The following is a 21878-nucleotide window of genomic DNA, read 5'->3' on the forward strand; positions in this document are numbered from 1 at the left end:
CCCCCCCAACCCCCAGTTCACTTTTTTCTTTGGAAAAAAATTTCTTTCATTGTTAAACAGACACATACACCCCAGTCCACTTCACTATGAATCTCTTATTCTGGACTCTTGTCATGCCAATAATACCTAATCATATATTCCTTTTATACAGTTCTTTCCCTCATCTATTTCAATGCCATGTATACTATTTATCCCCTCTTTTCTTAGTTTCTCCCTAACCCCCATGTCAATCCTGTTTTATAACAGTGGCACCATGCAGTATTTGTCTTTTTGTGACTGAAATATTTCACTCAGCATAATGTCCTCCATGGTCACCCGTTTTGTATAACATTTTATACGTTCTATGTTTTTCAGTACTGCATAATATTCTATCGTGTGAGTATACCACAGCTTCTCTATCCATTTGTTTGTTGATGGGCACTTAGGTTGTTTCCAAACTTGAGGCTTTTTAATTAGCTAGTTTGTCTTGAATAATGAATTATGCATTTTATCCATGTTAAATTACATGTCTCTAAATTTTTATTCAATCTTGGCTGGATTGTTTTTGTTGTTATGTGCCATCAAGTCACTTGCAACTCATAGTGACCATATGTACAAGAGTCCTAAATGCTGTTCTATCCTGTGCCAACCTCGCTGTCTCAAACACACTCATTCCCACCACTCCACTCACAGAATCAATCCATTTCATCGAGGACTTCCTCTTCTGCGCCATCCCTCCACTCTCCCAAACATGATGTCCCTCTCCAAGGACCAGTCCCTCCTTGCAACGTGCCCAAAGTATGTCAGATGAAGCTTCAGAATCCTTGACTCCAAGGAGCATTCTAGCTTCACCCTCTCCAGGACAAACCTGTTTGTTCTCCTAGCAGTCCATAGTATACTCAACACTCTTCTCCAGCACCACAACTCAAAGGTATCAATTCTTTTTCTATCATCCTTATTCACTGTCCAACTCTCTGACGCATAGCACGTAATTGCAAAGACTATAGCCTGGATCAGGCACACCTTAGTCTCCAGCCTGATGTTGTTGCTCTTCAGTACTCTTGAGAGGTCCCTCACAGCTGACTTTCCCAATGCAATTTGTCTCCTGATTTCCTGGCTGCTGTTACCAAGAGGGCTGACTGTGGAACCAAGTAAACTAAAACTGTCAACTATCTCAATCTTTTCCCCATCCATACTGATGCTGCCAATTGGCTCATTGGTGAGAATCTTTGGCTGGATTAGAAGTAGAAAGTTATGATAATTATGATTAGTGCTTTAAAGATCTTGAAAGAAGAGGGAAAGTTGCAAAGTCCAAGAAACTTGTTTCCTGAAAGTAAGGAGGACATGAAGTGCTTGGTGGATCAAGGATTGAAGCTCTACATATTAATTACATCTCAACATCAAGAAAACAAAAAACCCTTACAACGGGATCAGTAGACAACATTGTAATAGATGGGGAGTGGGGGAGGAGAGGAAATTGTCAACAATTTCATCTTGCTTAGATCCACAGTCAACATCCTTGGTACTAGCAGTTATGAGATGCGAACAGCATTGGGACAGTTAGCTGTCAGGGATCTCTCCAAAGACCCGAAGAACAACGACATTAGTTTAAAGATTATGGTGTGCCTGATTCAAGCTATAGTCTTTCTAGTCACCTACTATGCATCTAAGAACTGGACAGTAAATAAGGATGACAGGACCAGAATAGATGCTATTAAGTGGCAAATATCCCATGGATTATTATACCCCAAACATATATGTCTTGGAGGAAATACAACAAGATTCTTTTTCCTTGGAGACAAAGATGGTAGGGCTTCGTCTTACATATTTTGGACATGTTCTTAGGAAAGTTAATTCCTTGGAAAGGGAAATTATGCTTGGAAAGGTGGAAGAAGGTCAGCAAAGCAGAGAAAGACCCTCAATGAGATAGACTGATACAGTGGCTGTGGCAATAGACTCAAATGAGTTGAGGATGATAAGGATGGCACAGGATAGGGCAGAGTTCTGATCACAAGGTCATTATGCATGATATTCGACTTGTTGGAATTGAAAAACAAGAAGTTTTCAATTATATACGTTTTTAGTATATAAAACTAAGTTTGCTCACTGTAAGCTCATTTTAAGAAAGTCTCATTTGAATTTCTTTACCAATCATGTAATGCTTAACTTACCAGCTATGTAGATCATGAACTCAGTATTAAGATTCAGAATAACTCTTATGGAGTTAGTATAAAGCAAGTATTTTCATTCTTGAATCAACTGTGGCAGCAAACATAATATTTTTAGAACACCAGTAGAATGTCAACTTCTCCATGCTGTCTGCTTCTAGGTTGCAGGCCAAATCATATGGATCTGCCATTACTGGCAACACAGAGGATCTACACTCCAAGGCCTTGTTGAGGCCTGTGATTTCCTCCCTAATTGGTATCAAGTGTTTCAAGAGCAACATGCTTGAAGGATTTATTCTTGTCTCAAACAGTGCATCTATTCCACTTTAGAAAGGCCTGTGAAGTAAATTTTTATAAGTTTTAAGTATAGGTTAGAAGATATACGCCTCTCTTGATAAACTGTTTTGATCTCAAAACAACAAAACCTCCTCTCATCTGTTTTCCCTTCTCTTATTTTCATAAGGGAACGCTACAGGGAGCTGCAGTGCTAACCTAAAGGCAGTGCTTCTCTGGAGGTTCAATTCCAGTAGCTTAGAGGGATAACACTGGGCAATCTCCTCTTGTATGATTTATAGCCTCCCATTGGAGGGTCAGCCAGGAGTTGTCGGTTCTAATTCCACAGCAATGAGTTGAGTTTTAGTTTCATATTGATATCTTTATATATTTATTTTTATCTTATGTTACAATATGCATTTCCTAGATGCTGCCTCAAATTGTGGAGTGATTCAGGCATAAATAAGAATAAATACATTTTAGACTAGAGAATGGATCAATGCTTATAGAACAGAGAGGGGGGAAAATCCCCCAGATAAAACTAAAATGAAATCTGTGACAATAAACAAGTACTAGGCTACCAATAGAACATTTAAAAAGATTTTGAGTCATTGAAGCCAAAAGTATGTGCCCACCAAGACAACTGCCAAGAAGTTTTGAAAGAAGGAACTGTTCCTCAACATTTTTTTCTCAATGCAGCAAACACACAGGCTTTGTCCATGGAGCATGTAAGCCTGGGCTTACTTATGTTCTCTAAATAAGTGCCTTTTGTGCATGGAGCACAAGAAAATACATATATTCCTTCCCCTATTAAGGTGTAAATTTAACTTTTACATTACACAGCTGATTTCAAAGATTAACAATAAGGAGTATATTGCCCAAGAACAGAATTGGATGCTCAAAGTCACCTGCCAACATCTGCAACTAGCCCTTTTAAGATAAACAAAAACTCACCAAATAGTGATATATAGTGTCATCTGGCTTTTATGTTTAAAATCTCCAAGGGCTCTAGGAATAAATTTGCCAGTATTACACATAAATCTGGCAACTTTATTTGCACCTTCAGATCAAGACTGGAACGGAAACTACCAACAACTTGTGAAATGCAAACTAAATTTCCTGAACTATTTAAATAATTATGAGCATTGTTTATTAAGCAATTTAGTATTTTATTTGCTAACACCCCCTACACTCTTTATAGTCCTATAAAACGCTTTATACACATTTTCTTGGGAGTCAAATTAACTTCATCCTTTTCAAATTACAGCTGAGGACAATGAAATATTGCCAAATAGAATATCTTGCCCCATATCACATACTAAGGAAGTGGTAGATCTCGTGGTTCCTAAGTTTTAGCTTTTGCAGAACTGGTCCAGACAAAGGTGCAAATGTCTTCGTTGAGGCACTGCTTGTGTCCAATAGAAGTAAAAGATCACTGAGAGTGACTGGGAATTTGGACTTTCCGAAATGGAAAACTCTGCAGAAGACAGGTTGTGCAGGTGTGCTGTGCGGCCTCAAACTGGTACCACTGGGAATGATTTGCAAAACAGGAAGGTGCAGTAAGGGTGTGCCGCAGCTTAGCTGACCTGGCACACCCCCACCACCTTCCCTGGAGCCCCGCTGCCAGGTTACTTTTGGCCCGGTGCCCTCACGTACCTTTGTACTGAACTTGGAGGGTTGGGTTCGCAGGGCGTTTCTGCTCCCCTCCCCCTCCCCTTTTCGCCCTTTATCCGACATCCTTCAGCTTTACCTGATGCGTCCGTGGGGGTCTGACCAAAGCCAGTGAGACCACGAATGCCTAGAGAGGGCTAATCTTTGAGAATGGGCAACAGAGCCTGAGCTCTCAGCAAGGGCGCGCCCGACGTGGGGGCGCGGCGACGGGGCCGGGAGGCTGTCGTGTCCGGACCAGGCCTCAGGGCGGCACTCTGGTCCCGCGGCCGGCGCACTCGGGCGGGCCGCTCGGCGCAGACCCACGCTGGCCGGGAACGTGTCTCCCGGTGACGCAGCCCCGGGTGGGGAACGTGGTGCGGCGGCAGCGGCGGCGACGCGCCGCCTGGGAGAGAACGCGCGGTTCCACGGGCCGGCGGCGGCTGCAGATTTCGGCCAGCCGGCGGGCGCGGGAGCAGAGACACTGGAGAGAGGCTGCGGGCATCGGCGAGGACGTCCGGAGCTCGGCCCTCAACAAAGAACGGGGCCGCCCCCCATCAGGTACTGAGCCAGCCCGGGCCCGGCGACCAGAAGGCCGAGTTGGACGGTTCGCGGGAGGCCGGGAGGGGGAAGGGCCGCGGCCGCAGCCGCAGTGAGGACCCTTCAAGGCCCATGTCTCCCTCGAGGCTCTCGACGGGGAAGAAAGGACGGGAAGGGGTCGCGGACCGCTCGGGGGGGGGGGAGGCTTTTTCCCCACGACGCCGACCCGCCTTGCTTGTTTCTCGTACAGGCGGAGCTGCGAGCAAAGGCTCCATGTTGGGAAGCGGCGCGGCTTCTCCTCGTTAGCGGGAATCTGGGCGCCGCGGGCAGATCCGGCGGGGACCCGGCCCTGAGCGAAGATGGAGGCCCCGCTGCGGCCGGCCGCGGACATCCTGAGGCGGAACCCGCAGCAGGACTACGAGCTCGTCCAGAGGGTCGGCAGCGGCACCTACGGCGACGTCTACAAGGTGAGACCGGCCGAGCCCCGAGCCCCGACCCCAGATAATGCGTATTCCCCACCCCAGCGTTCGTCTGGGACCCAGAGTGAGGCTACTTTCAGCCGAAATCCGGGCGTTACAGGATGCCTTTATTGTGGCGAGACCACCTTCGACTCATTGCTTACTGACTTCACTTCCAACAAGCAGATCAGACCACGACTTTGCAAACCACTCTTCTGCGTACGTGCTATGTGGGTATTAGAGATTTATGTAGTGGTATGAGAAGGAGTTTGAATCCACTTCAGAGTTACTCTTAAAGATAGTTTAGTGTTAGCGTAGAGAAATGTTTCATGGAGGACCCTAGACATAAACTATTGACGTTCATACATTTACGTTTAAAGAAACCCTAAGCCCCTTACACGTTTAAATGGATGAATTTGGTGGAAAAGACCATTTGAAAGTACGCTTAAATTTTCAGTGTAAACATATTAACATTAGATCAGAATGAGCTGTACATTTATTTCATGTTATTGTTGTTGTTTTGTACTCTGGAATCGGAACCCACCAATAGGTGACCTCCAGCTGGTTTTCCAAGGCAATAAATCACAAGATTGCCCATCTTTGTCCCTGGGAGCAACTGGTAGAGGTTAACTATGTCCGAATTAATGGTAATTCTTTATCACTAAGCCACTAGAACGCTCTACCTTATGTAGGAAGATGCTTTTCTAGCAGAGGTTTGATCATTTGTATCTTGTTGATAATTAAAAAACAAACCACAAACCCACAAGCAAGCCACCTCCTCTCTATTGGATTTTTAGAATGGGCAGTATTTTTCCTCGCCATTAACTGGCTTTGAAAACCCACAGGAGAGTCAACCATGAGTCAGATCCAACTGGAGGGCACACTACAGCCACCACCAATAAAGGATTAATGTTGCTATCTTTTTGTTAGGTGCCTTTGTGTTATTTGAAACAGTTTATTAGGTATGTTTGTCTTAAATTAGGATTTAAAAAAAATTAAGAAAAAAATCCACTTTCCTATATCTACAGAAGTCTTGGTCAATCAGAAGAAATTAAGATTTTCTATGCTTTGTGGTTCTCTTCCAAAAAGATATCTTTGACGCACAGCATATGGATATTAAGGGAAATATGCTTTGGCACAAAGCAGCTTTGTTTGTTGGATATAGTGATAATGTAGCAGAAATAGCCTGGTTTCATGTGAGTAATTAGCAAGTCGACTGACTTTTCTGCAATATGTTGTTGCTTTGGCACAGGTGGTAATATTGAAGAAAGAAAAACATCCCTTTTTCCCCACTTAACTGCTTTTGTTTAGTTTCCTTCCTACTAATAGTCACAGTTCACTATGGCAGTGTGACAGCTGACAGCTCTAGCACTATGTGATTATACTAAAACAAACCAATGGATAAACTTTTTAATGGTTATACAGATACATAATCTTCTGTGCTAAGCATTTCACTAGGTACTGGGGTATTTTAATATGAACAAAGTTTCAGCAAAGTGGGAAATTATCACAAGATCTTTGTGTAGAAAAACCTCTCATGGCATAGTCAATAGTGAGTTATGCAGCTAACCGACAGTTTGAGTCCAGTAGCTACTGGAGGAAGTTGGACAGTGTCATTCCATTAAGATTTACAGCCTTAACAACCCAATGAAGGTTGTTTTCATTGAGTTGTGATTGACTTGGTGGCAGTGTGTGAACAGTTGGTTATTTAGCCATGCTTTAGTAATTTTGTGAGTTTTTTAAAATGACTATTTGCCTCTCATTTCCGTTTTTTAATCATCACTGTATTATGTGTGATTCAGTCTATGAGACATGGCAGTTTGGTTCATGCTACTAATAATTGAGGTTCCATTTCTTGTATGTTTTCTTACTATAAGACAATGTCCAAGGAATATTTTCCTCACAAAGATCCCAAGACTTCCACTGGGAAGTGGAAAGGTTATATTTAAGAGCCATCTAATACTTGCCTTTCACCCTAATGCCTATTTGTCCTCTGTCTCTTTGTACAACTTCTGAACAGAAGGTACTACTCTACTTTCCTCCCCCTCCACATTTGCAGGCTCTACCCTTATGCTCATGTTCTCTCATTCTACACTGGGCCAGCTTCCAATTCCTAAACATCCTTAAGACATTTGCAACACTTTGACTTATGTTTTCCTATCTTCCAATTATCTAAAATCACTTCCCCATTCCATTTCCACTTGGTGGCATCATACTTGTCCCTGTAAGCCTTATTCAAATGCTCCTCCAGGAAACCCTAGGCCCTTCCCCTTTACCTGCAAACCTCTTTTCGCTCCTTTATTCTGTATCCACACTGCCCTGCACACTGGCCCTTAAAAATAATAAGCATTTTTTTCACCTTTTACTATTATCTACATTCAGATGTCTGTATCTAGATAAACACGTGGCTTGGTTTTCTTTACTCCCTTACCCCTCTCCCCATCTTTTATATATTTTCCACCTTTTTTCCCTACATGAATTATTTTTATCTTTTGGTCTTACACCCTCATTTTTCCCCCCCTTGTTTGATATCAAGTCATTAAAATACTCAGGGATGACCAGGATTTTTACTTGCTTCATTTTCTGTTCTAACAGTGCCTAAAATTGTGCAGGACAGAGTAAGTGCTTTCTTAAAATTTGATAAATGAGTGAATAGCATAAGTCTGTCATCTAGTTCTTTGAGTGTTTGTTACCTTTTGATATCACAGCACCACATTATTATTTAATAATTTATGTATTCCTATAATTTCACTTACAGCCTCATTCACATATTGCTGTCTAGTTGGAACTGACTTAATAGCTGATCCTCTGGTGGGTTTTCAGACTGTGAATCTCATGTGGGAGGATCACCCGTCTGTCTCTGGAGCACTTCGTAGATTTGTTCTTACTGCCTTTAGATTGGCAGTGCACTTCTCTACCCACTAGCCAACTAGAGCACCATATTATAGACTACATATACATTTTTATTTGTGAGTTTTAATTATTTGAGTTGTTATGTACTGTTGAGTTGCTTACGACTCTCTGTACAAGAGCCCTAAACCCTGCTCTGTCCTCTGCCAACCTCATTGTCTCCAACACACCTACTCCTACTACCCCCATCATTGAATCGATCCATCTCATCGAGGGTCTTCTCCTGCACTATCCCTCCAGTCTCCCCAGCATGATGTCCCTCTCCAAGGACTGGTCCCACCTTGCAACATGCCCAAAGTATGTTAGATGAAGCTTCAGAATCCTTGACTCCAAGAAGCATTCTGGCTTCACCCTCTCTAGGACAAACCTATTTGTCCTAGCAGCCCATGGTATGTGCAACACTCTTCTCCAGCACCACAGCGCAAAGGCATCGATTCTCTTTCTATCATCCCAACTCACTGTTCAGCTCTCCGATGCATAGCATGCATTCATGAAGACTATCTCCCAGATCAGGCACACCTTAGTCTCCAGCCTGATGTCATTGCTCTTCAGTACTCTGGAGAGGTCCTTGACTGCTGACTTTTGCAGTGCATTTCGTCTCTTGATTTCCTGGCTGCTAGTGCCAAAAATGTTGATTGTGGAGCCAAGCAAACTAAAACTGTTAATGATCTCAATCTCCTCACCATCCAAACTGATGCTGCCAATTGGCCCAATGGTGAGAACCTTTGTTTTCTAGATGTTGAGCTTCAATCCATATTGAAGGCTGCAGTCCTTGGCCTTCTTTTCAGCCCACGTCATCAGTTTCAGCACACAGGGTTGTGTCATCTACACAACGCATGTTGTTGATGAATCCTCCACCAATCCTGATGCCATATTCCTTTTTATACAGCCCAGCATCCTGGATGATTTATTCTCCATACAAATTAAAAAGGTATTGAGACAAAATACATCCCTGACGGACCCCTTCCCAATTTTGTACCATGCAGTGTCTCTTTGCTCTGGTCTGACAACTGCCTCTTGGTCCAAGTATAGGTTTTGTATAAGCACAATCAAATGTTCTGGGATTCCCATTCTTCTCAGAGTCAGCCTCAGCTTGTTGTGATCCATACAGTCAAAAGCCTTTGCAAAGTCGATGAAGCACAGATAGACATTCCTCTGGTACTATCTGCTTTTTGCCAAGTTCCATCTAACATTAGCTGTAATATCCCTAGTACCAAAACCTCTTCTAAACCCCGGCTGCACATCTGGCAGTTCTCTGTTGATGTGTTGCTCCAGTCGTTTTTGGATAATTTTCAGCAGAATCTTGTTTGCGTGTGATATTAATAATATTGTTCGATAATTTCCGCACTCTATTGGGTCACCTTTCTTTGGAATGGGAACAGATATCGATCTTTTCCAGTTAGTTGGCCAGCTGGCTGTCCTCCAGATTTCTTGGCACAACTTAGTGAACACATCCAGGGCAGCATGTGCTTTGTTGAACTATGTCAGTCGGTATGCCGTCAGCTCCTGGGCCTTGTTTTTTGCCAGTTCTTTCAGAGCAAATTGAACTTCCTTCTTCATCACCACAGGCTCTTGCTCATATTATTTGATGAAATTCTTCTGTGTCAGCCAGTTCTTTCTGGTACAGTGACTCTGTATACTCCTTCCATCTTCTTTTAATGCTTCTTGGATCATTTAACTCTCCACTAAAAGCATCCTTAAGTTTCGGCACTCGTGCCTTGAATTTGTTTTTCAACTTCTTCAGCTTAAAAAACGCTGAGTGAGTTCGGCCCTTCTGATTTTCTGACTCCGCCTCTTTGCACATTTCATTATAGTATCTCACTTTGTTGTCCCAAGCTGCCCTTTGAAATTTTCTGTTCACCTCTTTAATTTCTTGATTTCTTCCTTTAGCTTTGGCTTCTTGGCACTCTAATGCAATATTCAGACTCTCATCTGACATCCATCTTGTCTTTTCTTCCTCTTCAGCCTTTGTAATGATCTTTTGCCTTCTTCATGGACAATATTCTTGATATCCTCCCATAGCTCATTGGTCTATGCTCATTGGTGCTCAAGGCCTCAGACCTGTTTCTGAGATGGCTTTGAAATTCGAGTGGAATAGACTTAAGGTCAAATTTTGGTTCCCATTGATTTGAATTCATTTTCTTCAACTTCTGTCCCACAGTCAGCACCTGGCCTGGTTTTCACAGTTGGTACTGAGCTTCTCCAGCGAATCCTTCCACAAATGTAATCCGTTTGATTCCTATGCATACCATCAGGTGAAATCTATGTATATAGCCTGCGTTTGTGTTTCTTATAAAAGGTATTTGCAATGAATAAATAATTGTGAAGAATTCCATCATTCTATCTCCAGCCTCATTTCTTTCGCTGAGTCCATGTTTTCCAGCTACTGATTCTTCTTCCCTGTTCCCAACTTTTGCATTCCAGTTGCCCATTCGTATCAGTGCATCTTGATTGCATTAATTATCTATCGAACATGCAGTCAAGATGCATTGATGATAATGGGCAACTGGACCCATTATTTGAGTGAATAAAAAAATTAGAGCATATTCATTATGAGAGATCTAAATCCTATAGAATTTTATAATTTACATTCACTCTTTAATATGCTAAAAAAACAAGTAAAATTGAAATTGTAGTGCTAATTTTTTTTTCAGGGTGATCAGTATCCTTTTACTATTTAACTTTGTGTCGTTGCTGAGTTGTAAAATCCAAGGAAATTGTAGAAATATTTTCAGTTGGTGGCATAAGCTGATAAAATAATCAGAGGGGGAAAAAACCACAAGTAAATTGGCTAAATAAAGCAATCTTTTCAGACACTAATATAAGTTATAAATAATCCCAACTTAATATTTATTTATTTATGTAATCTTAAAAAGAACATAGACTAAGTAACTCAAACATTGAAGTAAGGTGTAAAGTGAAGTGTAAAAGTCTCTTACTATTTTCATCTCCTGTTCTAGTCTTTGAGAATACTCACCTATATATATTTCCGAAATTCTCTGTGGGTTATAAACATACATATCATTTGAAATCTATCCTGCAATTATTGTACTTTACTGAGCGCTGGTATGTGCTAGCCTGTCTCTACCGTACAGTCATAATTCTTGTCAGAATTATTCATACGTTTTCTGTACCTTTTTGCATCTGGGTATCTTACAAAGCAAGGCCTTCAAAAGAACTGCAACTTAAAAAAAAAACAACCAAAAGAACTGCAACGTTGAAATTGTTAATTATTTTCATGGACTTCAAAACTATAGCTCCTTTCTGAAGTTTCTCTCTTTCCTGAGAATTCCCAAGAGGTAAAAGAGCAAGTGAACCTTCAACTAGTTCCCTGATTGAATAAAGAACAAGAATATAAAGTTTTTTTTTAATAAATGAAAATTTTTGAAGCCTCAGGTTGGAAATGGTGGAGGGGAAAACACACAAGAGAGAAAATGAATGTGAAAAGTGAATGAAGAATTCAGTTTTAGCTGAGCAAATTTTATTTGTGATCACTGTAAATTTTTAAATCTGCTAACAGGAAGGGGGAGTTTAGAGATTTAATATCTGTTACCTTCTCTTCTACTGCAATCTAGTACAATCATAAATATTTTCAAATTTTTAAAATGAATGTATTTCAACAATCTCTTCTATAAAGCTGGGATTTTGGTACATCCTTTCTTTATTGTTTGAAATGACTGACATTTTTCTCTGGTGATTAAATATTATTAAAAATGTCATTTTTAAAGAGACTTTGAAATTTACTTTGATTTAGGTAATCATTCTGTTTCATATTTATTTCCAGCTCATAGTTATTTTGCTTTATATATCAAATCCCATTATTTTTGTAGACATTTTTGCTTGTTTTTTTAGCTCTTCTTTGGATTCCTCTGGGTACTAAATAACTAGGTCTGCGTTGGTGAGTTCTCTATAAAGAATTAATGTGGCTTGCTTCTCCAAGCCAAGAGTCATAAGTTTAGAATGGCTATAGGCACTTTTAAGTATGTCCTAACGTTTTACTACATAGAGCCAAAACTAGTTAAAGCACAACACTCCTGTAAGGATACATTCATTCGCCAAATATTTATTGATTACTCTGTGTCTGCTAAAGTATAGGACTGCAAACATAAGAGAAAGTACACTATAAGGAAAATACAATTGAGGCAGGAATATAAGACTAACAGCTATACTTTGTTAAGTACCACAGAAGAGAAACTACATGAAATAAACAAGGACAACAAATGCCCAGCTATGTCTTGTTAGATATGGAACCATGATATAGACATGCATAATTACAGAAGAGGGGGCTTTACTGGATTTCAAAAGAATGTTTTCCAGACAGACAGACAGATGGTTTCCAGACATACAGATATTCCAGGAAATGGGAATAGTATGTACAAATACATAGAGAAATCATGATACTTTAGACGGATCTATATATTTACATTTTAAGTTTGGTATAATAAAAAGAATTCAAACTTTTTCATATAGCCTTTTAAATACTTTAGAATCTCTAGTGGCCTTGAGGATGATTTAGGCAAAGTGACTGGAAGTATAAGTAATGATGAGTAATTCTGATGAGAGTTCATGCCAGTCCATATTTAGGCATATGTATACTTCTGTCAAGAGGGGACATTTCTTAGAAAAAGACATCATGCTAGGATAGATAGAGCATCATTGCAAGAGAGAAAGATTGTCAATGAGAAGAATTTACACAGTGAGCTTTAGCATTGTAGAGATTGTGATATTAGTGCAAGTTAGACCAAGGTTAAAATCTATTGTTCTAGACTAGAGTTGTTCAAGTCATCATTGTCTTGTCAACACCTAACAACAACAATAGGAGATAAGAGGAAGGAATGGATTTGAATTATAGTTAGGAGCTGATAAAAAATACTGTGGTAGGTAATAAGAGGTAATTGATGCTTTTATATTTTGTATGACTATATTTTCTGGGGTAAATTTCTAGAGTCAGTCTTGTAAAGGCATGTGGAATTGCTTAAGTAATAGATGACTGGATATATTGAATAGATATAAGATACAGTTTTGGCTTTGAGAGTTCTGGACAGGGGATAGAATTTTGAGAGTCATGATCACTTTATGGGGTGGTAGCTACAACACATAAGTGAGATCACTTAAGGAGAGCTAGTGAGAAAGTTGAGAATCTCAGATGACAAGTAATACATTGAAGGAGTCTAAAAGGAACCAAAGGAGGGTAAGGAAATTCTCTTAATAGAAACCAAGAGTTCTAAGAGTCGGCTAGGACAACCATTTGGCTAACTGACTGGAAGAGATCCATATTCCCATCCCAAAAAATGGTGATCCGACAGAGTGCACAAATTATCGAACAATATCATTAATATCACATGCAAGTAGGAGCATTATGAACATAGCCAATGTTAGATGGATCTTGGCTGAAAGCACAGAGTACCAGAAGAACGTCTATATGTGTTTCATTGACTATGCAAAGGCATTTGACTGTGTAGATCATAACAAATTGTGGCTGACCTTGAGGAAGATGGGAATCCCAGAACACTTGATTGTGCTTATGTAAAACCTGTACGTGGACCAGGAGGCAGCTGTCAGAAAATACTGCATGGTTCAAAACCAGAAAAGGAGCACGCCAGGGATCCATCCTATTTCCCTACCTTTTCATTGTATATCCAGTAGGCTGGGCTCTGTGACAGGAATGTGTCATCAGGATTGGAGGAAAATCAACAGCATGTGTTATGCAGATAACACAGCCTTGCTTGCCAAAACTTAGGGGAACCTGAGGCATTTGCTGCAGAAGGTCAAGCACTGCAGCCTTCAATATGGATTGAAACTGAACTTCAAGAAAACAAATGTTCTCACCACTGGGCCAATTGGCAGCATCATAATAGATGATGAAGAGATTGAAATTGTTAATAGCTTCAGTTTGCTTGGCTCCACAATCAACATTCTTGGCTGGAAGCCAGGAAATAAAAAGGCAAATTGCATTGGAAAAATCTGCTGTCAAGGACCGTGCCAGAGTATTGAAGATGAATGCTGTCAGTCTAGAGACTAAGGTGCACCTAATCCAGGCCACGATCTTCGCAGTTACTTGGAATTCGTCAGACAGCTGAACAATGGCTATGGATGATGGAAGAAGAATTGATGTCTTTGAGGAGAGGGTTAAGCCAGGCTGCTCCTTGGAGGCAAGGATTCTGAAGCTCTGTCTGACATACTTTGGGCATGTTGCAAGGCGGAACCAGTCTTTGGAGAGGGATACCGTGCTTGGAAAGGTGGACAGACAGTGCAAGAAAGGAAGACTCTGGATGAGATGATTGACTCAGTGATTAGGAAAGTGGGGGTGGGTGTGTCAGAGACAATGAGGTTGGCTCAATATAGAGCAGGGTTCAGAGCTGATGTACATAGGGTCTCTGTGAGTCTCATGTGACTCAGTGGCACGTAACGACAATGACAAAAGACAACATTAAGAACAGATCCTTCTCATCTAAATGTATATCTGAGATGCCACTCCTTTTTTAATTTCTTGTATTGCTATACTGCCAATTAAAAGTCCTATCATGCAATCGAATTCACTAGCCATTCCATAAGAGAAAGATGGGTAATCTCAACTAACCCCAATCGTGTGATTTACTGCCTCTTAAAATCTGGTGGATGATCAGCCATTAGTCAGTTCCCACTATATTACACATAACAGCAACAATAGAATAAGGTCTTTAGAATAACATAACTTTTTAAAAAAAATTTAATTTTATACTGGTTTACTTAAAAGTTCATATACATTGTTTTTCACACAAGATCTTTCCCATTTTCTCTACCCATCATATTGTGCAACCCTGTGATTATCCCCCACCCATCCTCACCTCTCTGCTCCCACCCTCCTCCCCTTGGATCCTCATACATGTTCTACAATAATGGTTTTATGCATTATTTGTCATAGGGACTGAGTTCGTTCACTCAGCATAATGCCCTCAAGTCCCTCCCAAGTTAGGTAGTGATTTACAAAATCATTGCTCCAGCGTGCTGGATAGTATTCCATTGTGTAAATGTACCATAATTTCTCAACCATTCAATTGTTGTTGGACATTTGGGCTGTTTCTATGTTCTTGCGATGGTAAATAACGCTCCTATGAACACTGGTATACAAGTCTCCATCTGTGCCTCAGTTCTTATTTTCTCGGGTAGAATAACTTAACTTTTTGTTTTGTTTTGGTAAAATGATCTCATAAGCCTTACTCATCAATGTTTTTCTGTTTGTCTCAAGTAGTTTTCACTTTAACTTTACAAAAGGTGTTACAGGTCTCATTGTCACCACTGCATCTAATTTACTGTGATGAAAGCAAAACCTTTCTTAATTTAGCCACACTAGAATAACATAACTTTTAAGGCTCTGCTATCCTGACACTTCCCATCCTGAACTTTACTCCATTTCTTTTTTTAGGCATTCTACTTTCTGCCCTTCAGATTTTAGTAAATACTGGGGTGTTTTTTTCTTGTAACAGTCTTTTCTCTTTCCCATTTCTATCTTCAGTTCTTCAAAAAAATGTTTAAACACTGCATTTTCATTGAGTTTTCTTACCCTTACTTACTTATGTTAGAGCACATCTGCCTGTTACATGTTTTCACAGTTCCTATCAGTATGTTGTTGTTGCTGTTATGTGCCGTCAAGTCACTTGCGACTCATAGCGGCCCTATGTACAACAGCCCTAAACTCTGCTCTGTCCTGTGCCAATCGCACTGTCTCTGACACTCCCATCCCGATTATCCCAGTCACTGAATCAGTCCACCTCATAGAGGGCCTTCCCCTCCTGCACTGTCCCTTCACCCTCCCAAGCATGATGTCCTTCTCCGAGGACCAGTCTCTCCTCACAACATGTCCAAAGTATGTTAAACGGAGCCTCGGAATCCTTGCCTCCAAGGAGCCACCCGGTTTAACCCTTTCTAGGACAAATCTGTTTGTTTTCCTAGCAGTCCATGGTATTCTCAATACTCTTCTCCAGCACCACAGCTCAAAGGCATCAATTCTCCTTCTATCCTCCTTGGTCATTGTCCAACTCTCTGATACATAACAAGTGATTGCAAAGACCATAGCCTGTATCAGACGCACCTTAGTCTCCAGAGAGACACCATTGCTCTTCAGTACTTTGGAGAGGTCCTTAACAGCAGACTTTCCCATGGCAATGCGCCTTTTCATTTCCTGGCTACTGGTGCCAAGAGTGTTGACTGTGGAGCCAAACAAACTAAAACTGTGTACATTCTCAATCTCTTCACCATCCATCCTGATTGCTGCCAATTGGTCCAGTGGTGAGAATCTTTGTCTTCTTGACATTGAGTCTCAATCCATATTGGAGGCTGCAGTCCTTGACCCTCTGCAGCAGGTGCTTCAGGTCCTCTTCCATTTCAGCAAGCAGGGTTGTGTCATCTGCATAACGCAGATTGTTGATAAATCGTTCACCAGTCTTGACCCCACATTTCTCCTCATAGAGTCCAGCCTCCCAGATAATCTGTTCTGCATATAGGTTGAAAAGGTATGGAGATAGGACACATCCCTGGCGTATGCCCTTCCTAATTTTGAACCATGTAGTGTTTCCTTGCTCTGTTCTGACGACTGCCTCTTGGTTCAAGTATAGGTTTCTCATAATAATATGTTAGAAGTTGATTAAAGACACAGAAAAAGGTTGAACAAGTTAAGGAGAGATCAGGAATGCCAAAGTGACATGTGGGGGCAGGTTAGAGGATTATGTAGAGTTTGTCAGGTTGGGCCTCATTGAGAAGATTAGATTTAGGCAAAGACTTAAAGGTGAGTTAGCCAGGTAGATATCTAGTTAATCAGAAAATCTTAAATTTCTCTATATCTTACTGGATTACCCGAACCTATCTCTACAGCTAACTTATAAATGTAGGGCAGAAATTAGGGCTAAGACAAATGTTGCTGTCATAAAATATCATTGACTGGTGCAGGGCCCCAAGTCATGTGGTTTTTAATTAAACTGGATTGAGCAGTTGAGTGTAAGTTCCTCACTTCTTGTGTCATTTAAGAAAAACATGGCCATGCAAGTAATAGATAAGTACTATCTCTTTCTACCAGAATGTTTTGTCAGATGCTGTTTCTTGAAGTACCTCCACTCAGTTCAGCTCATCTTAACTCATTGCTATCAAGTTAGAACTGACTCATAACTTCCCCTCCAGTGTTTTTTGGGTTTTTTTGTTGTTGTTGTTTTTAGTTTGTCCCACAGGAGGCTATTGCCTATCTTCTTCTCAGGAAACTGCTGGTGTATTCAGACTGCCAGAGTGGCACCTGTGGACTGTGCCATCAGACCAACCTCTTGAAGTATCTTATGACCCCAGTGTGACGGTGATAAAGAATGGGTGTGCAGACTGCTTGCTATTTCTCTAAAGCTTATTATCAAAACATCACATACTTTTTTTTTTGAAGTAAGACAGAACAGTTTAAACTGAATATATTTTCTGTGTTTTAATAGTCTGATATTAGGAGATATTGTTTGCATACTTATATGAAAAAAAATTATTTGGAAAGTAGATTAACATCAGAAAATAACAGTTTATGGGTCAACATTTTACTTAGATTTATTGGTTCAAATTTGTAATTATACTTTCAGTAAACTACTGTGCATTACAAAACAATTTTTCATTAGAGATTGTTAATATATACAGTTGTTACGAAAAGAAAACATTTTACTAGGATGAAATGTTTCATTAGTCTTATATAATTTTCTTACTGTTTATAAGTATGCTAACCTTCTTACTGCCTAGATAACTTAAGCAAGATGTTAAAGGTAGTTAGGAAATTCTTGACAGTCACTAGGGGCAAATTATTTTAAAACTCCTTTCAATGGTCATAGAAATGTTGCAAAAACTGTAAAAGATGTCTTCATTTAGACAAGTTCTTCTAGTCTGGTAAAGATAGACATGTCTATAGACTCTAGTTTCAATTTGGAGCTTCAGTGGCCTATTGGTAAGGTATTGCACTGCCATCTCAAAGGTTGGTGAGTCTACCGTACCAGCTTCTCTTTGGGACAACAGTGGGCATTCTCCTCCAATGTGATTTACAGCCTCTGAAACCCACTAGAAGGTCAGCTCTAAGTCAGTTCAGACTTCATGGCCAAACATAATTGTAACAGTTACAAATTGACTTATGTAGATTTAGTATTCTGGTTCTTTTTATTTATACAGGTTCAGCATTTTTTACTTTATAATTTCCAGTGTTTTTGATGATGCCAAATTAAATAAATAATGAAAAGATTGACTTAAGATTTTTTTTTAGTTTTGCTTTTAAAGTTTAGAAAGGTTTTGTTACTAAACTTGAAATTGTGGTTTCAAACCAGATACACAGGAAGAGAAACATGAAGCCTATTACCAAGGATTACTTGTGTTTTTAACACTTACTTGTCAACTTGAGAACTTAGTTCAAGATCAGATAAGTTGGTGCAGATACTTCCACTTTGGCAGTATTGAAGTACCCTGAATATTTATACATTTTATAATGCTATTAGAAGGCTATTATTGTTTTCCAGTTATGTGAAGTACAGTTTAGATAAAAGGGAATAGATAATGCTCTGAAAAGCATAAAATGGATTTAAGCCTAATGTAATTATATTTTTATTAAGTCTCATTATCTCCTGCTGAGATTTTAAGAAGGAGATGTGGAAAGCTAGGCTGATAGCCAAGTCAGTCCTTTAAGGTGTTTGGGCCCGTGGTGAGTCATGGTGACCCCACCATCTCATATTTTTATAAAAATGAAGTTGAGCTAGCACTAAGAATGGCTAATGTTTGTATACCTTTAACAATCAGTATATAATTTGTTTTTCACAATACTTCTGTAGAGCATGTGAGACCAATGGCAGTATCATCTCAGTTTTACCCAAAAAGAAACATTTTCCCTAAATATTTTTTAGTGAAAATTTATAGATCATATTGGCTCATCATGCAATAATTCATAGACATTTTGTTTTATAGCATTAATTGTTGTTGTATACTGTTTAGTATAGCTGATCCTCCAGCCGATTTTCAGAAACATTTGATTGCATGGGAGGAGATTGCCCATCCTTCTCCCACAGAATAGCTTGAGGCCCAGAACCGTGTGCCTTCAGGATTGCAGCACAGCCTCTTGCCATTAGGCCGCCAGAGCTCCCTAAATGTAATTAACTAATTCCTATCTGATTGGCAGAAGAGCAAACTAATTTATGGATCTCTGGTTGTGCTTTAGTCCATAGGGAATTGTGTTGCTAACCCAAAGATGTTGTTTCTCTGGTAGTTCTAATGCGTGAACTGCTTTTTTGAGAGAAAATTAGACCATCTTGCCTGTGATTTACAGTTTCTGAAAACCCACTGGAAGGTCAGTAGCTGTGTTTCAGTTCTGAGTGGCAGATATAGAGAGTTAGTGCAACAAAGGAGGACCCTCAACAAGATGGATTGACACAGTGACATCTTCGGTGGACTTGCAATGACGGAGATTGTGAGGATGGTGCAGGATAGGACAAGATTTGGATCTATTTTTTATAAGGTCCCTAGACTAAGATGCACCTTATTCAAGCCATGGTCTTTTTTAGTCACTTGTTATGCATCTGAATATTGGACAGTGAATAAGGATGACAGAAGAATCGATGCCTTTGGGTTGTGACGCTGGAGTGAAGACTGCAGAATATCTTTTCGACTGCCAGAAGGAAAAACAAGTATGTCTTGGAAAAGGTGTAGCTGCTAGGGTGCTCCTTGGAGGCAAGGATAGTGAAACTTCGTCTGACATACTTGGGCATATTGTTAGAAGGGACCAGTCCTTGGAAAAAAACTTCATGCTCAGAAAAGTGGGGAGTTAGTGAAGATGACTCTTAACAAGATGAATTGACACAGTGACCTTACAGAAACATCCTTGGTTTCTTGTTGTATTCCCTTCCTACTATACCTTCTCTTCTTTTCAGAAACTTAGATTTTTAATTCTCATTACTTAGATTAACTGAGTTCCTTAGATTGGGTTCTGTAATACTGTGCTAATAAGAAAAATGCTAGTTCTTTCTGTTTACCTCTGCCTAAATGATAGTAAATAGGACTTCCTGACAAGGAATTTGATGTCTTTGGCTTTTGAGTCATATTTTTTCTCATCCCCTGCTTTTTTTGATGCTTTCTTATTTCTTCTTTCTAGTCCTTTCTCTTACTAAATCAGAAAAAAACAGTGCAAGCATAATATGTTGTTGTTATGTGCCGTCGAGTCGTTTATGACTCATAGCGACCCTGTGTACAACAGCCCTAAACCCTGCTCTATCCTGTGCCAATCACACTGCCTCTGACACCCGCATCCTGATTACCCCAGTCACTGAATCAGTCCATCTCATAGAGGGTCTTCCCCTCTTGCACCATCCCTCCACCCTTCCAAGCATGATGTCCCTCTCCAAGGACCTGTCCTTCCTTGCAACATGCCCAAAGTATGTCAGACTAAGCCCCAGAATCCTTGCCTCCAAGGAGTAGCTTGGTTTAACCCTCTCCAGAATGAATCTGTTTGTTTTCTTGGCAGTCCATGGGTACATTCAGTACTCTTCTCCAGCACCACAGTTCAAAGGCATCAATTCTCCTTCTGTCCTCCCTAGTCATTGTCCAACTCTCTGATTCATAACAAGTGATTGCAAAGACCACGGCCTGTATCAGGCACACCTTAGTCTCCAGAGAGACACCATTGCTCTTTAGTACTTTGGAGAGGTCCCTAACAGCAGACTTTCCCATCGCAATATGTTTTTTTGATTTCCTGGCTGCTGGTGCCAAGAGTGTTGACCGTGGAGCCAAGCAAACTGAAGCTGTGAACAATCTCAATCTCTTCACCATCCATCCTGATGCTACCAATTGGTCCAGTGGTGAGAATCTTTGTCTTCTTGACATTGAGCCTCAGTGCATACTAAAGGCTGTAGTCCTTGACCCTCTGCAGCAAGCGCATGAGGTCTTCCTCTGTTTCAGCAAGCAGGGTTGTGTCATCTGCATAACGCAGATTGTTGATAGATCTTCCACCAATCCTGATGCCACAATTCTCCTCATAGAGCCCAGCCTTCCGGATAATCTGCTCTGCATACAGGTTGAAAAGGTATGGAGACAGGACACATCCCTGGCATACACCCTTCACAATTTTGAACCATGCAGTGTTACCCTGCTCTGTTCTGACAACTGCCTCTTGGTCCAAGTATAGGTTTCACATTAGCATGATTAAATGTTCTAGGATTCCCATTCTTCTCAGAGTCAGCCACAGTTTGTTATGGTCCACACAGTCAAATGCCTTTGCATAGTCAATGAAACACAGATAGACATTATTCTGGTATTCCCTGCTTTCAGCTAAGATCCATCTAACATTAGCTACAATATCCCTAGTACCACAACCCCTTCTAAACCCAGCCTGGACTTCTGGCAGTTCTCTGCTGATGTGCTGTTCCAGTCTATGTTTAAAAGACAAAATTGTCCTACAAAGCAGAAGCAAAGAGAAAAACTGGTCCAGAATGACCATCGACATACTCAACTCCTCACCATCAAATCAGAACTGATGCGTAGCTGACCCTGCAGTAGGTTTTCAGAGACTGAATCCATGTTAGGAGATTGTGTCTTCTGGGGAGATTGTCCCAGTAGATTTGAATCAGCAGAGAGACTCGGCCTGTGGTTTTGCAGTGCACCGCGGTATAGACTCTTGTAACAAGGGATTCACTATCCTGTCAACTTGCATAGAGTTTTCTCTTTTGAGAAGAAACTTCATTGGTGAACAAAGTGATAGGGGCTTGGCATTAGAATTAATGTGAAGGCAGAGAATAAGGGTTCCAGTCTCTCCGCAACCTCTCCAGCATTTGTTGTTTGCTGCTCTGTTGAATTTTGCCATTCTTACTGGGGCGAGATGATATCTCATAGTTGTTTGGGTTTACATCTCTGTTAGAGCTGGGAATTGTGATCTTTCTTC

At 40.5% G+C, this 21878-nt stretch overlaps 1 protein-coding gene across 1 annotated transcript in view; it reads left to right on the forward strand.

Moving 5' to 3' along the window:
- Window positions 1-4966: 4966 nt before the first annotated feature.
- MAP4K5 (mitogen-activated protein kinase kinase kinase kinase 5) overlaps window positions 4967-21878 on the forward strand; it is a 128865-nt gene continuing 111953 nt past the window's right edge. The window contains exon 1 of the mRNA XM_006899218.1: window positions 4967-5074. Within this exon, the coding sequence (XP_006899280.1) occupies window positions 4967-5074 (108 nt within the window). The remainder of the gene's footprint in view (window positions 5075-21878) is intronic.

The sequence above is a fragment of the Elephantulus edwardii genome, unplaced genomic scaffold, assembly GCF_000299155.1.
Source record: "Elephantulus edwardii isolate Elephantulus edwardi_28Jun2011 unplaced genomic scaffold, EleEdw1.0 scaffold00247, whole genome shotgun sequence".
NCBI classification, from domain to species: Eukaryota; Metazoa; Chordata; class Mammalia; order Macroscelidea; family Macroscelididae; genus Elephantulus; species Elephantulus edwardii.